The 13,525-nt window shown below is 41.0% G+C and overlaps 2 protein-coding genes across 5 annotated transcripts; one reads left to right on the forward strand and one right to left on the reverse strand.

The window, feature by feature from the left end:
- Positions 1 to 302: 302 nt before the first annotated feature.
- Positions 303 to 7,829, forward strand: ddx11 (DEAD/H (Asp-Glu-Ala-Asp/His) box helicase 11). Of its 3 annotated transcripts, XM_026366440.1 has the most exons (28): positions 303 to 373; positions 815 to 968; positions 1,057 to 1,272; positions 1,378 to 1,464; positions 1,574 to 1,710; positions 1,805 to 1,862; positions 1,970 to 2,077; positions 3,020 to 3,107; positions 3,223 to 3,425; positions 3,545 to 3,619; positions 3,794 to 3,871; positions 3,958 to 4,004; positions 4,090 to 4,169; positions 4,319 to 4,360; positions 4,437 to 4,504; positions 4,594 to 4,632; positions 4,729 to 4,867; positions 5,102 to 5,236; positions 5,311 to 5,423; positions 5,504 to 5,576; positions 5,998 to 6,101; positions 6,205 to 6,354; positions 6,533 to 6,601; positions 6,701 to 6,801; positions 6,905 to 6,989; positions 7,111 to 7,186; positions 7,292 to 7,446; positions 7,537 to 7,829. In XM_026366440.1, exons 2-28 carry the CDS (start codon positions 840 to 842, stop codon positions 7,567 to 7,569), a joined length of 2,688 nt encoding a protein of 895 aa, XP_026222225.1. In that variant the 5' UTR covers positions 303 to 373; positions 815 to 839; the 3' UTR covers positions 7,570 to 7,829. The 3 variants fall into 3 exon arrangements, with proteins under 3 accessions (XP_026222225.1, XP_026222224.1, XP_026222226.1); XM_026366439.1 differs by having other exon boundaries at positions 7,292 to 7,829; XM_026366441.1 differs by lacking the exon at positions 815 to 968 and having other exon boundaries at positions 343 to 373; positions 7,292 to 7,829.
- Positions 7,830 to 7,971: 142 nt separating this feature from the next.
- wash1 (WAS protein family homolog 1) lies at positions 7,972 to 13,207 on the reverse strand. 2 transcript variants are annotated; one of them, XM_026366443.1, is made up of 11 exons: positions 13,081 to 13,207; positions 12,426 to 12,566; positions 11,300 to 11,411; positions 11,028 to 11,174; positions 10,275 to 10,411; positions 10,048 to 10,183; positions 9,762 to 9,957; positions 9,381 to 9,542; positions 9,123 to 9,281; positions 8,550 to 8,618; positions 7,972 to 8,451 (listed from the first exon to the last, which is right to left on the reverse strand). In XM_026366443.1, exons 1-11 carry the CDS (start codon positions 13,086 to 13,088, stop codon positions 8,309 to 8,311), a joined length of 1,410 nt encoding a protein of 469 aa, XP_026222228.1. In that variant the 5' UTR covers positions 13,089 to 13,207; the 3' UTR covers positions 7,972 to 8,308. The 2 variants fall into 2 exon arrangements, with proteins under 2 accessions (XP_026222228.1, XP_026222227.1); XM_026366442.1 differs by having other exon boundaries at positions 8,550 to 8,621.
- Positions 13,208 to 13,525: the final 318 nt, after the last annotated feature.

Here is a 13,525-nt window from a genome sequence, read left to right on the forward strand (position 1 = left end):
ATGAACCCGGGTTGGAGGCGTTACATGTGCGGTTCACGCCTCTCCCGGAGGGGCGGTAACCATGCAAAGGGAACAGGTGTAAACGTTTAGTTTATCGTCACGTATGCAGATAATAGCGTAGTAAATTTAGTTTACCGTCACATATGTGGTTAGTAGCGTAGTATCCACAACGTCTACTAACCACATAGTGACGCATTACAGTGCCAGAATACGGCACAGGCGCAGTTGCCCCGCCCGCTCAAGCATCGCGGTGTGTTAAAACACGCACTCCTTGTTTTACCTCGCTCCCTATTGGTCAGATCCCGTGTCCACTAGTGTGTGTTGGCGCGGTTGTTGAAAACCCGGGAGTTAAAAATACTAACAAGAAAACACAGTAAGTCTTCATTTTAGGACATCTGCGAGTAGGTATACTGCAACGATCTGTCTGTGCAATGTTATTTCCAGCAGTAGATAAACGTTATCAGCCGATGTGTGGTAGAATTGTCCACGTAGAAGCTCGTAGTTTTGTGAATTTCCTGTTATGACTCGTTAACAGAGTCCAGTGACGGGTTTAACATCAAATGTTAGCTTCTTGGTATCACATGTATACGAACTGGACAACTATTCTACATAACAGATTACCTAGTTGATATAAATGTTAAACTGAATCGCAAATTCAGGTTCGACGTCGTGCCTGCTTGTGTGAGTCAGTGTTAGACTAAACATCACTATCTGGTGTTGTGTCTTGTAGGTAATGCAAGTCAGTCTAAACACAGTGTGGGTTAAGATTTCAACAGGACTGTATCCAAACTGAAGTGTTTGATCTAACATTTAGGTCGTCCTCAGAGGAGGTCACAAGAATGGAGAATAGCAGGACCATGTTTCCATTTCCCTACCAGCCCTACAACATCCAGGAGCAGTTCATGCAAGCTCTGTACGGTGCACTCGAGCAGGGCAAAGTTGGCATCTTTGAAAGCCCAACTGGAACGGTGTGTATGTGTGTTTGTAGGAGAGAGCAAGAGGAAGTAGTTCATTTCATTAATAACTTTACCTACTTGTGTGTGTCCTTTAACCCAGGGCAAGTCGCTCAGTCTGATATGTGGAGCTCTGAGCTGGCTCGCAGACCACGAGGAGAGAAAAAGGCAGGAGGCAGCTGCTCTGCTGCACGATGGAGAAGCTGCGCTTTCTGCTTCCACAGATCCGTCCTCCACCACCAGCTCCTCTGCAGAGCCGGACTGGATCACTGATTTTGTTCAAAAAAAGGCTGAGAGGGATTTGGTGTCAAAGCTGAAGGTGAAGTGAACGTCATTGCATTTTAGATGCAACTTTGCTGTGGATGTTGAATTTTCCTTTGCTCAGCTTATGAATAATATATGTTTGCGTGTGTGTGCGTGTCAGGAGGAAGAGCTTAAGAGAAAGAAGAGGGAAGAACGCTTAGAAATGATCAGAAACAATGTTCAGCTAAAGTATGCAATGAAAAGAAAGGTAAGCAAACCTGCACAAACTCATCAGACACCAGAAAATGATCTATAAATTACAGTCATTGTTGGGTCTTTACAACTGAATACATACATTTTTGTGTATCTTTCTGTAGAACTGTGAAGATGATGAGACATTCAAGTTGCTCCAGCTCAGTAAGGAGGAAAAAACAGAGGCACCAGAACATAAAGAGGATGAGGAGCTTATCATTGCAGAATATGAGAGTGATGACGAGTTAAAGGGCAAAAGCAGGTGAGGGCAGACATTATTAAATATCAGATGTTAATCATCCCTATAAGAAGCTGAAATAAATGGACTGAAATAAATTGTTTGCTCATATGCTCAGATTTTGTGTTGCTGAAGATGATGAAGATGATGAATTGGTTGAAGAACACGTTACTAAGGTAACAATGCAACTGTAAGAATGAGTGTCCTCCTGATGGAAAACAGAATAATGCTAATAAGTGTCACACAATGCCTTGAATGAAACTGTAACTCTGCATGTCGACAGATTTACTATTGCAGTCGCACTCACTCCCAGTTAGCTCAATTTGTCCATGAGGTCCAAAAGAGCCCCTTCAGCAAGGACATCAGTCTGGTCACACTGGGCTCACGGCAGGTATGTGTACATACACAGACACACACAAATACACCAGTAAAAGTCTGAACAGTCTGAGTCTGTAGTATATTAGTAGAAGTAAAGTCACTGTGAATGTTAACCAGAATCATCATTGCAGTCTTTAGGTTACTAATTTTTAAGCATTAGCTCAAATACTTTAGAGCTTTCTTGCAATTTCCTTGTCAGACAGATGCTTCACTAAAGCACAAAGAAACCTGAATTTAGAAACAAAAGGTCACTTTTTGTTTTTTGTGACAACTTGGATATTTTCAAGTGACTTAGAATCAAAGTTGGCACCTGGGTAGAGGCTACTAGAATGATCTAGATAATAAATAGATCTACTTCCTAGTCTATGTCCTTATGTAAAAGCAGGCTGTCTCTGAGGTCTTGGGCGTGGCTACAAGTGCTGCATTCTTATGAAAGGAGCTTAACAGTGGAAGGAGTTTCTGTAACAGTAGCAATGTTAATGTGTTAATAAAGTCCAAAGTTCTTTGTGTTGTGTGTTTGAAAACATTTAGAATAAAGCACAAATCTCACATTTTGTGCAGCTCGACCAACTGTGTTTTTGAATGCTGTAATAATTATAATAAATAATTAGAATTACAAAAAATATACTGACATAGTTTGAGATTTAAATTAAAATGGAGAAGTATTGGGTGTTGACAAAAAACAAAAACAACACTGCACATACATTTGTTCCCTTTCCACACAGAGAAGCTTGTATTACGTGAGTTGTGGACTGCTGGTAAACCACAGGGTCAGCAGTTCAATTCCTGCTTCCAACAGTGTAATTGACACTGAACTCCAAATTGGTCTTTGTGTGTGTTAGTCTAACTTTAAAGGTGCTCTGGATAAAGCTGTCTACCAGAATTAAATCTGAACCTGATTGATAACCTGACTGACCTGTCTGACACTAGTTTTCCAAATAACTTTACTTCACAGAATCTGTGTATTAACGAGGAGGTGCGCAGCTTGGGCAGCATCCAGCGCATTAATGACTGCTGCATGGAGATGCAGAAAAACAAACATGGTGAGAGCCTATAAACCTACAAGCACCAACTAGCACCTAAACTACTGATCTAATAGGCAGGTTTCTGATGGTATTGACATGCATTTCTAATGAATTTACCTGTTCCATCCTGTAGAGAAACAACATCACGAGGAGGGTGTGAAACGTAAGCGAGGTCCAGCAAAGACTGTGTGTCCCTACAATAAGACTTCAGCTCTGCAGCAGATGAGGGATGTAGTTCTGGGGACGGTTCATGACATAGAGCAGCTGCTGAAGTTGGGCAGGGAAACACATTCATGTCCTTATTATGCCACGCGCCTTTCTATTCCCCCTGCTCAGGTAACCCAGCACTGCTTGTACTCTGTTGATCCATTGCTGTCTCATTACTTTTGATGTTCTGTAGATTGCAGTTGCAGAGTTAATCTGCATGGCCTCTTTTTCTCTATACGTCTGCATAGTTGGTGGTGTTACCCTATCAGATGGTGCTTCATGAAGCTACAAGAAAGGCAGCAGGGGTCCAGCTGAAGGGACAGGTAAGATTAGATTTTTCCGCTCAGCAACCATCACCAATGTTGTTTTTTGTGAAAAATGCATATCTTGTAAATGTATGTGATTGTGAGGTATTTGAGACCTCATCATTCCTCCATATGTTTCAGTAATATGAAGTGGTATTCATCTGTCATGTTCCTTTTTTCTTCTTTTAACAGGTTGTAATCATAGATGAAGCTCACAATCTTAGTGACACACTTTCCTGTATACACAGTGCAGAGCTGAATGGAGCACAGGTAAACACAGTCAAGCATCTCATGTACAAAGCTAAGTTTTAACTTTGTTTCCTGTGATATGCTGAATCTACCTGAATCTTCTGCAGCTTTGCCGTGCCCACTCCCAGCTCACCCAGTATGCGGACCGCTATAAGTGAGTATACACACACAATCACGCGATGCATTAATTCACAAATCAAATATAATCTCACCTTCCTGACTGTTATCTGCATCATCAGGAGCAGGCTGAAGGCAAAGAATCTGATGTATATCAAACAGATTCTGTTTGTGGTTGAAGGGCTTGTCCAGGTGCTGGGAGGTAAGTGGGTTTGGGTTAAAATTAATTTATTATTGTTAATAATTGTTTATTATTGCTGGTCTGCAACATAGGTGGGAAAGGAAATTGTGGGACAGTGAAGTCAGTAATGGTGACATTACAACAATCTATTCTTGATGTAATTCCTGTAGGTAAAGTGGGGCAAAGTCCACAGGGCCAGACTACACCAACAGGTCAGTAAATTACACACTCATTAAAAAGACACATTTAAGCACAAATCCCTAATTGTCATGCTTCTTTTTCTTCTAGGAATAGAGATGCTTACCATTAACAACTTCCACTTTAAAGCTCACATCGACAATATCAACTTGTTCAAGGTAGTTGACAGTGCTATGATTTAATTGAGAATCACAGTCATAAAAACAGACTAAACCTTCCTTTAATGTCGCTATCACTTTCACTTTAGCTACAAAAATACTTTGAGAAGAGCATGATCAGCAGAAAGGTGAGTGTTTAACATGTCCATATGTTGTTGTTTTATATGTTCCCCTATAGTCAGAGCGATCCACGGAAATGTACCACTCGTGTTTTCTCTCTGCAGCTTGGTGGCTTTGTGGAGAAGTACGCAGGTTCAGGCGTGAGTCTTCACACACAGACCAACACCAACAAAGAGAACCGACGCATCGAGGGCTTAAACCGCTACCTTCAAACACTACAGAGCAACCAGAGCACCACACCAGGTCAGATGTCACATCTTTTTTTTTTTTTTTTTTTTTTTTTTTTATAAATTGCTGCTGAGTTGTATTGTTTCACGTGTATTCTCACATTCCGCCATGTGTTACACTGGCATTTAGCAAAACCAACAGTGACCAATGTAACATTTCTTTAGCTGAAGTGACTTTTTCACTTCAGCTTTTTCTTTTACATTATCTTATACAATAACTGATGTGCTCTGTCTGCTCCTCTGTGTGCAGTTTCTTCACCAGACCAGCAGGGGTCTGTAGAGGCAGATAAAGTTCTGTCTGCATCTCCCATGATGCAGGTGGAAGGTTTCTTAATGGCTCTCACTAACAGCAACACCGATGGCAGAGTGGTGGTGCACAGACAAGGTACCATTTACACACAGAACAACATAATTGACAACCATTAAATAAAACTACTACAGTCCCTAATTTTTGTGCAGGTACTCTGTCAGACAACAGCGTGAAGTTCTTGCTGTTGAATCCAGCAGTCCACTTTACCCAGGTGCTGAAGGAGTGCAGAGCAGTCATAATTGCTGGAGGAACCATGCAGCCTGTGTGTAATTTAAAAATCATTAAAATAAAATCAAGGCTTTGCTGTGCATGATTTCCAATTCTAAAAGATGTTATATGTAGGTTTCTGACTTCAAACAAGAGCTTCTGTTTTCTGCCGGAGTGGGAGAAGAGCGCATCACTGAGTTTTCCTGTGGTGAGTGGCCCAATTTAAAACACCACATTGCTCTGTGTAGCTTCACTATTTGTTTTTTTTTAATTTTATAATGCCCTGTCTCTTAATGATGTGTTTATCAATGTTTCTCTTTGTGAGAATGTTTGATAAATGATTATAGATTATAAATGAATTTGTAAATAGATAAATAAATTATAGCCTGTATTTCATATGAATACCAGTTTCCCCTGTGTAATGATCTAATTCACTAATATAATATTCGTAACAGAGGCAAAAACCTGGTGCAGAGGTGACAAATATTGTCAGAACTAAAGCATAGACGAGAAGCAAACACATCTTAGCTGACTGATTTATATTGTCTACGAGATAATGCTTGAGCTGTTTTTATGTGATCATGTCAGTAAAGTCAGTAAATAATCTTGTCTTATATATTTGTCTGCAGGTCATGTAATACCTCCTGAGAACATTCTCCCTCTTGTCCTGTGCAGCGGCCCATCTGGTCAGGAGCTGGATTTTACTTTCCAAAACAGAGACTCTCCCCGAATGGTAACCGACACATACATATGCAGTTTTGCTGACTTCCTGTTGTAGTGCTGTTCACTGTAGCTGTATATCTATTTACTCAAGCCTTGTGCCTGTTTGCTGACAGATGGATGAGACGGGGCGCATTCTCTCCAACATTTGTAACGTGGTCCCTGGAGGGGTTGTGTGTTTCTTCCCTTCTTATGACTATTCAAGGCGGATAATTGCTCACTGGGAGGCTAGTGGTGCTCTGTCTCGTCTGTCTAACAAGAAGAAGGTGCGTGAGATACATGGTTTCTGCATAGGACAAGTCACCATTCCTTTCCCTTTTCTTGTTAGAATGCCTTCTTTATCATGTCTTAATTCCGAGCATGCGGGTTATGTTAAGGAAATACATTTTCGAGGGGTGAAAAGAGAACCATCAATCTCTAAAGCTATTACGAACACATCCTCAGATCTTCCAGGAGCCAAAGAAGGCCAATCAGGTAGAGCAGGTGCTCAGCGACTTTTCCCGCTGTATCCAGGTAAAATTGACACTACTGACACATTTGACATCATCTCAACTCACACTCACACTATGTATTGCTTTTTTGACAATGATTGGTGGTCTCATTTCGTTTCAGAGGTGTGCACTGGATGGTGGTGGACTCACAGGAGCATTACTGTTCTCTGTAGTTGGTGGAAAGATGAGTGAAGGCATCAACTTCTCGGACGATCTGGGCAGGTGTGTGTTAAGCATGAGCATCGTGGGCAACCAGCAGCTACACACTGCAGAAAGTTCAAAATACTGAGTGTTCATCTGTGTGTACCTGTGTATGTGGTAACAGGTGTGTGGTGATGGTAGGAATGCCGTATCCCAACATCAAATCCCCAGAACTGCAGGAAAAGATGTCCTATCTGGACAAACACCTGGTGAGAGCAGTCACTGTGCTAAGAGTCTTCAATACAATCTGCCACAGTAAGGTCACAGGAGTACTGGTAATACCTATAGTCAGTGTTAATAAATCTTTTTTTTATTTTATTTTATTTTAAGCCTCATGTTGGAGGGAGGAGCCCCGGTCAGGCACTGATAGAAAACCTCTGCATGAAGGCCGTCAATCAGTCAATAGGTAATTTTCATGACAACAGACAGTTATGATAAACATTTATAAAAAAGATATTAGTATGTTACATAATTTGATTCATGAGTATTTTTTTTTTTTCTCGCTTCAAAGGAAGAGCTATCCGTCACCGTGGTGACTATTCCTCCATTGTACTGTGTGACAGACGTTACTCCAGACCTGCTACTCTCTCTAAACTTCCCACGTGGATCAAAGCTCGCACCAGTACACACACAAGTTTTGGACCTGCCTTTGCTGCCTTGCGGAAGGTGAGGAGCAAGTATAATTCTGTATATACACACTCAAAACACTGTAGTGCGACTAAAACGTATTTATGTTGTCTGTGTATTGTCTCCTAGTTCTTCCTTGAGAAGAAGCAGAAACAGGTGTAGCTTCACACGAGCAGGTTTCACTGGACATCTCTAGAAAAATCCAGAAGAACTTTGGAAAAGCAGAGCGAAACTCCACAAACTCAATGTGTTCTAAAAATACTGAAGGGTAATTAGGGGCCTTTGTAATAAGTTCCTTATCACAAGATCACTGCAGCCCTTTCATGCTGCTTGTTACTATTCCTGAACATTTTGTGCCCATCAGACTAGAGCTCTACTGGCTGGAATTTAAGTATCAAACCCTGAGGCTCTCTTTCTGTTTTCTGTTTTTTACTTAAATTTAATTTCTCAGATGTTGACGTGTCTCTTTTTTTGGCCAGGTTAAATATATAAGCCATTAAATTATCATGAATCCAAGTATTTGAAGGGAAACTTCAGACTCAGTTTATCGGTTTGACTCAGGTGTAACATGTTGGAAAATGTTTTAATTCCCCAAAGATGTTAGTGAAAAGGGTCTATGATCTTAGCGTTCTAATAATAATGCCTGTTTAATCTTTTGAAAATGTTTCACAATAAGTTTATCAATAAATTATTCTCTTTCAGTGATGTGTTCTTCAACTGCTTAGAGAAATCAGTGCACTTATTGTGAGGTTCATTACTCTACTGAAGGATTATGTGAAAAGTAGAACTTTTACGTATTTTAAGTGATTCAAGCAAAATTGGAAAAGTCCTTTGTACATCACATTATCCAAAACGATCAAATGCATTGATTATTGGTGCTTTAATATGTTTGTCCATCACGTTAAGCTTCCCAGTCGTCGTCATCTGTTGTTGAGTGTGGGGCAGGAAGTGGCGGGATGGCATCTGACATCCTGGCAAAAGCACCGCCAGTAGCAGCGGGAGCGTCACTTGACTCCCCACCTACTGGACCCTTCCCAGATATACCTGCAGAAAGGACAGGGCACATTATTTAGTGTATACAGTTCCAATCACCTGCATCACTATTTTTTAATCCGGCTCGACAAAAAAAGAAACATCCTCACCTTTCCTACGCATGGCAAGTTTATTGAAGAGGTCAGACATAAAGTCTCCACCACTAGATGCTGCTCCCACTGCTGAGAAACAAAGAAAGGCAGTTACCAGATAATCATGCAATTCATATTTTTTAAATTAGTAATTGGAGCAGGAGAATTATTTCATTCATTCCCCAGCGCTGTGCTACACTCCACAAAATGGAGCGCTTAATTACACACAAGACTTTATCAAGCTGGGTGTAAGCACCTTTATTCTAAAAGGAAAGCTTGGCTCATGACCTGGCCAGCTGACCGGACATTAAGGTAAAGATATGCTGGCTGATATTAGGTCAGACAATTTCTATTTCTACTTCTCAATAATATTGTGACCATCTCTACCTTTTAATGAGGGTGGCTTCTATAAGGGTCATAAAGCATCTAACTGTGATGATAGGGGAGCTGCAACATGCAGGGTGATACTGTATAATCTCATTGGTGAATGTTAACTAGGGAAGAGACATGCTCTGCTTTGACTGCATGAATACTGTTTAGGCTGCAATTATTATAACATAAGCAGAACCGCATCCCCAAACAGTCTGACACCTTGCTCTTGCTCCTTCTGTTTCTTCTTCTCCATCTTGCGCTCTTTAACATTGCGTAACTTGGCTTTGCCGATGCCACCGGCATTGCGGATGGACTCCAGCAGACTGGCACGACCGTCTGATGGCTGAACCACCTCACTGGGAGCACCAGAAACAGGACCTGAAGTGAGAGGAGACAGTGTGGCAGTGTGACGTGGCTTTATGAGTCTTGAGTGTGTAGCTCAGTACAAGACTGCATTCTGTATGTGATCTGACAAACCTGAAATTGGTGTTTGAGAGACTTCTGAGTCAATAGGAGGCGGCGGTGGAGGAGGTGGAGCGGGGGGTACACCTGCAGGAGTCGCAGGTGAAAGGGCAGGCTCAGGAGGGGGTGGTGGTGGAGGGGGCGGAGGGGGTGCAGCATTAGGCTGGAGCTGAGAACCTGAAACAAAGAAATTAAAAGTTTAAAAATACAATAACAGCCAAAGATGCAGCATCTTAGTAAAAGTTATGTGTAAAGGTCAATTTATTGATGTAGCACCTTTTTAGATCAGATGTCAAAATATCCTTCACAAAAATTATATGAAATCCAGATAAAAATAAGCAAAAGCACATGTTAAAGTGGGTCTTAAGCTGCTTTTTAAAATGTGCATATGTCTACCTGGTACACTACCCTCTTCAGAGAAGGAGGGCAGCTCAGGGATATTGTGTGTGGGTCCAGAGGGAGCAAAGCCAGGTCCAAGATCTGCACTGTAGGACAAGTCATCTGCTATACCTGGCAAGTCAGGCAGGTAGGATGGCACATCTATCTCGGGCACTTCGCCCAGATCCGGCACATAGAAATAACTCTCTGCTGTCTATTATAGAGAAAGGGTTATCAGGTTAAGTCAATAAATGTATCATTATCAGTCCTATATGTATGATTAGGTAAAAACAACAGGCCAAACCTGTCTCTCCAGCTGCTCTCGCTTTGTAATGGACAATGGAGCGTCAAAAGGCTTCTCTTCTTTTTCTGTCTCTAGTGTTGTGTGTGTTTTTGTCACTGCTCCCGCCAGAGGATCAAGGAACACGTACTTCTTATAGCTTGAAAATAACACAAAGGTATGAAGCAAAGACTTAAATCTAATCTGTCTTTACAGCTGGCATTTGTGTCTATTTGTTATCATGGACTCACAGGTTCTCTGTAGTATTAAAGAGCAGCAGGGAGCTGACAGATGAGATGTTGCGCGGCAGACTGCCCAGCCCCTCCTCCGTCTCATCCTCAGACTTCTTCTTATTGCTCACACACACAGGGAAATATGTTAACTTATCCTGAAAGGAAGACGGAGAGCCAGCGTGAGTGGGAGATCTGTAAAATGTTAGTTAAATCTTGAATAGCGCACACTTTAAATGTCACCAAAATGCTCTGGCACACAGATAAACAACACTGCAATTTTGAATTTATATGGTGGAGGACAATGTTTCTGTGGAAATACTGAATAATGCATTACTGCACCAGACAAAATTGCCAGCAGTGTTTACATTTTTCTAGCCTTCAGACAAATATGCTCTAAAATATTACACAGAAAAAAACAACCTGAAGACCAAACACATGCAGCACAAAATATGCTGGGATAGTGGACCAGCTCTTCTCTCCTGCATGAATACGGCTGGGGTCACAGGAATTTGCCCCTCTATTCTACATAAATTATGTAGTTAAAAAGCCACTTAAATGGAATTTACTCATGCCTCCGTTTATCACTGTTGTGTAGGGGTGACAGCTGTATAATGAGGCTCCACCAGGCTAGCACATACTTTCTTCTTTTTTGTATTAGTCTGGCGTGATGGCTTCAAGACATTAATTGTGAAACGTTTGAACGTCACCAAACCGTGACATATCAAAAATCAACGTCCCTGTGTAAACAGCATTACAATGTATTTATCTCACATGCAAAGCCTTCTCATCAAAAGGCCGAAGTTTGTTCTGTATTTTGTGCCGGGGGCGGGTTTGTGAAGAGGGGTCAGTCGCTCCAGTAAAAATAGACGTGTAGTCCTGAAGTCGATCTGGGGCTGGGTACTTGGCACTGGAGAACACCTGTGGAAACACAGTAGAGATAATATAATATAATAATAATGATCTGAATCACCTTTCTCTGTCTACACTGTGCATCAGAGATAAAATATGCAAAGCCCATTTCCAAGGGGAAGGTGCTGTGTTACCTTGGTGGCCTTCTTACTGCCTTTGATCTTGTCAACACGGGCCTGAGCTAGTCTGATCCTGTCAGTGACGCTCTGAAGCTGGCGGCGGTTGTTCTCTACACTCTCAGACACCCTGGAAGCGGCACAAACATATGCAACAGTATAAATATACATATGTCCACAAAGAGGGAAATACAATGCATCCATATCTTACAATCCAATTAAAAGGGCTGTGTCGTTTGAGAACTCCTATTCCAGTTTTCTTTTATACACTCCGCTTTCTGAAAATATATTTTTTTAATTTCTCCCATTTAGTAAATGCCGTACAAGAATGACACAGCTGTTCTAGTGGTGGCACTGATCATCTGATATCAATCATGTCATTACAAAATATCGGTTTCCAATGACTAAACAATTCTGCTGATAAATGTTTCAGATGGTTTGAGTAGACACAGAGTCAACTAATGTCAACATTACTCATTGTGTCAAAAATGTTTCTTCTAATAACTGTCTCTGTTAATGGGTATTTGCCATTTTTTGACATTCAAATATTCTGCTTGATTTAATTGAGATAAAATCTGATTTACAAACTAACTGGTAATGGAAAAGGCTGAAGTTAAAGTTAAATAGAGATTTTTTAACTTGAGAAAGAACAAAAACATAATAACTGACAATTTGTTCATTTGGCTTTTAAATAAAAAGTTGTTGTAGTGATAATCATCATCTCCTCTTTATAGCGTTACTTACGAATGGACCATATTTTGTATTACAATACTGTATAGTCCGGTTTCAGTGATATGAACATCAGCACATGCAAAACAGACCTCTGACAAAAATGCAGTATAATGTACATAAACCGAGGTCGTAGTCGCCCATAAAAACACTGGATCCCGAAAGGACTAGTGCAAACAAAAGTGATGTCAGTGTTAAGAACGTTACTCTTCGGGATGCTTAACGTTACAGTAATACAGTCCAAAGACAAGTTTATTGCTATTTTGATAAATGAATTTCAGGCCCTGAATGTTAAACAACAAATAGGCAAAGTCCGTCATTTACATGAACAATGGCACGCACACTACAGAAACCCACACAGAAATCAGTGTAGCACTGGGTGTGTGGCTCTGTGTTGGTGTGATTCTGTGTTTACCTTGTGAAAATATCTGTAGAGATAGTCTCCAAATACAATAACGCATCTGCTATCTGATGGACGGCCTCCTCTCTCCTCAGGTCTGGCTGGATGAGAGGCACTGAATAGACCTGGCCATCCAGGTTGTGCTTATGTGTCATCCTAGAAAAACCAACAACATTGTGTGTTTGCTGAGACAAACTCGGATTTGTGCACAGGTGTTTATTCCTGACATTGAGGCAATAAATAAAGCCAACTCTGTTAAGTGTGTGTTGAGTGAGAACAGCAGATAAAACACAACTGTCAGTGTAATAATAACAACAGACGATGACACAACAGCTATATAATAACATAATATTTCATCCATGACTAAACTAAACTGCAGCTTTTTTACACACTGCGACGTCGTCTGACACTCACATGACAGCGTTGATGCTCCGTGTATGTTTTCAGTTTGCAGATGCCATCATTTTTATAATATTAGCTGCCTGACAGTCAATAAAAATGCACTCGAAGGATTTAGTAGCACATCATTTAATGGATGTAACGTTTTAGTCGAGCTGGCGTTAACGAAACATTAAGTCCTATATGAAAATATGTGCGTGCTGAATAAAGGATGACCATGAGCTGTATATGAACTCACACCGGTTTATTGGTGTGAAAATAACACGCTTACCTGACCATGAGTGATGTTTATTGGTTACCGGTCCCAAACAAATAATATAATAAGAAGAAAGTCGGTAGTAGCCTAGCTACTTGTTTGGGAAAACAACGGTCCTGTACTTCCGCGTCCCGGAAACACGTGACCACGCGATTGTGTAGTTGCCTTCAAATCTCTCGGAAACGGGAGTTTCTGACAGAAACGTTTAACGATTTGAACTGAAACCGGCGTATTCCATAAAACAAGACGTGAAAACGTAATACCTAAAGAGTATCCCGCAAATAACATTTATTTTTATTATTGTGTATAATTACAATTTCAGATGTTCGATTTGTTTTCAGACTTTATTTGCCGCAAACCAGGACCCTCTCTCGGATACAAAATCTTTTTTTCTGCAGCCAATAGGATGCGTGCTTGCTCTGGTGCTTTCTCGTGTTTGTGCGTAATAACGCATCCTTCC

Source organism: Anabas testudineus, chromosome 6 (genome assembly GCF_900324465.2).
Source record: "Anabas testudineus chromosome 6, fAnaTes1.2, whole genome shotgun sequence".
In the NCBI taxonomy this organism is placed as follows: domain Eukaryota; kingdom Metazoa; phylum Chordata; class Actinopteri; order Anabantiformes; family Anabantidae; genus Anabas; species Anabas testudineus.

What these genes read in the sequence shown, in the direction of transcription:
- wash1 (XM_026366442.1), bottom strand. An exon ending in TCTACAGATATTTTCACAAG is followed by an intron (nt 11,412 to 12,425) that starts GTAAACACAGAA and finishes TGCCGCTTCCAG; the next exon opens with GGTGTCTGAGAGTGTAGAGA. An exon ending in ACTTGCCATGCGTAGGAAAG is followed by an intron (nt 8,452 to 8,549) that starts GTGAGGATGTTT and finishes TCCTTTCTGCAG; the next exon opens with GTATATCTGGGAAGGGTCCA.
- ddx11 (XM_026366439.1), top strand. Translation starts at nt 840, where the DNA reads ATGGAGAATAGCAGGACCATGTTTCCATTTCCCTACCAGCCCTACAAC. An exon ending in CATCACTGAGTTTTCCTGTG is followed by an intron (nt 5,577 to 5,997) that starts GTGAGTGGCCCA and finishes ATTTGTCTGCAG; the next exon opens with GTCATGTAATACCTCCTGAG. An exon ending in ACTTTTCCCGCTGTATCCAG is followed by an intron (nt 6,602 to 6,700) that starts GTAAAATTGACA and finishes ATTTCGTTTCAG; the next exon opens with AGGTGTGCACTGGATGGTGG.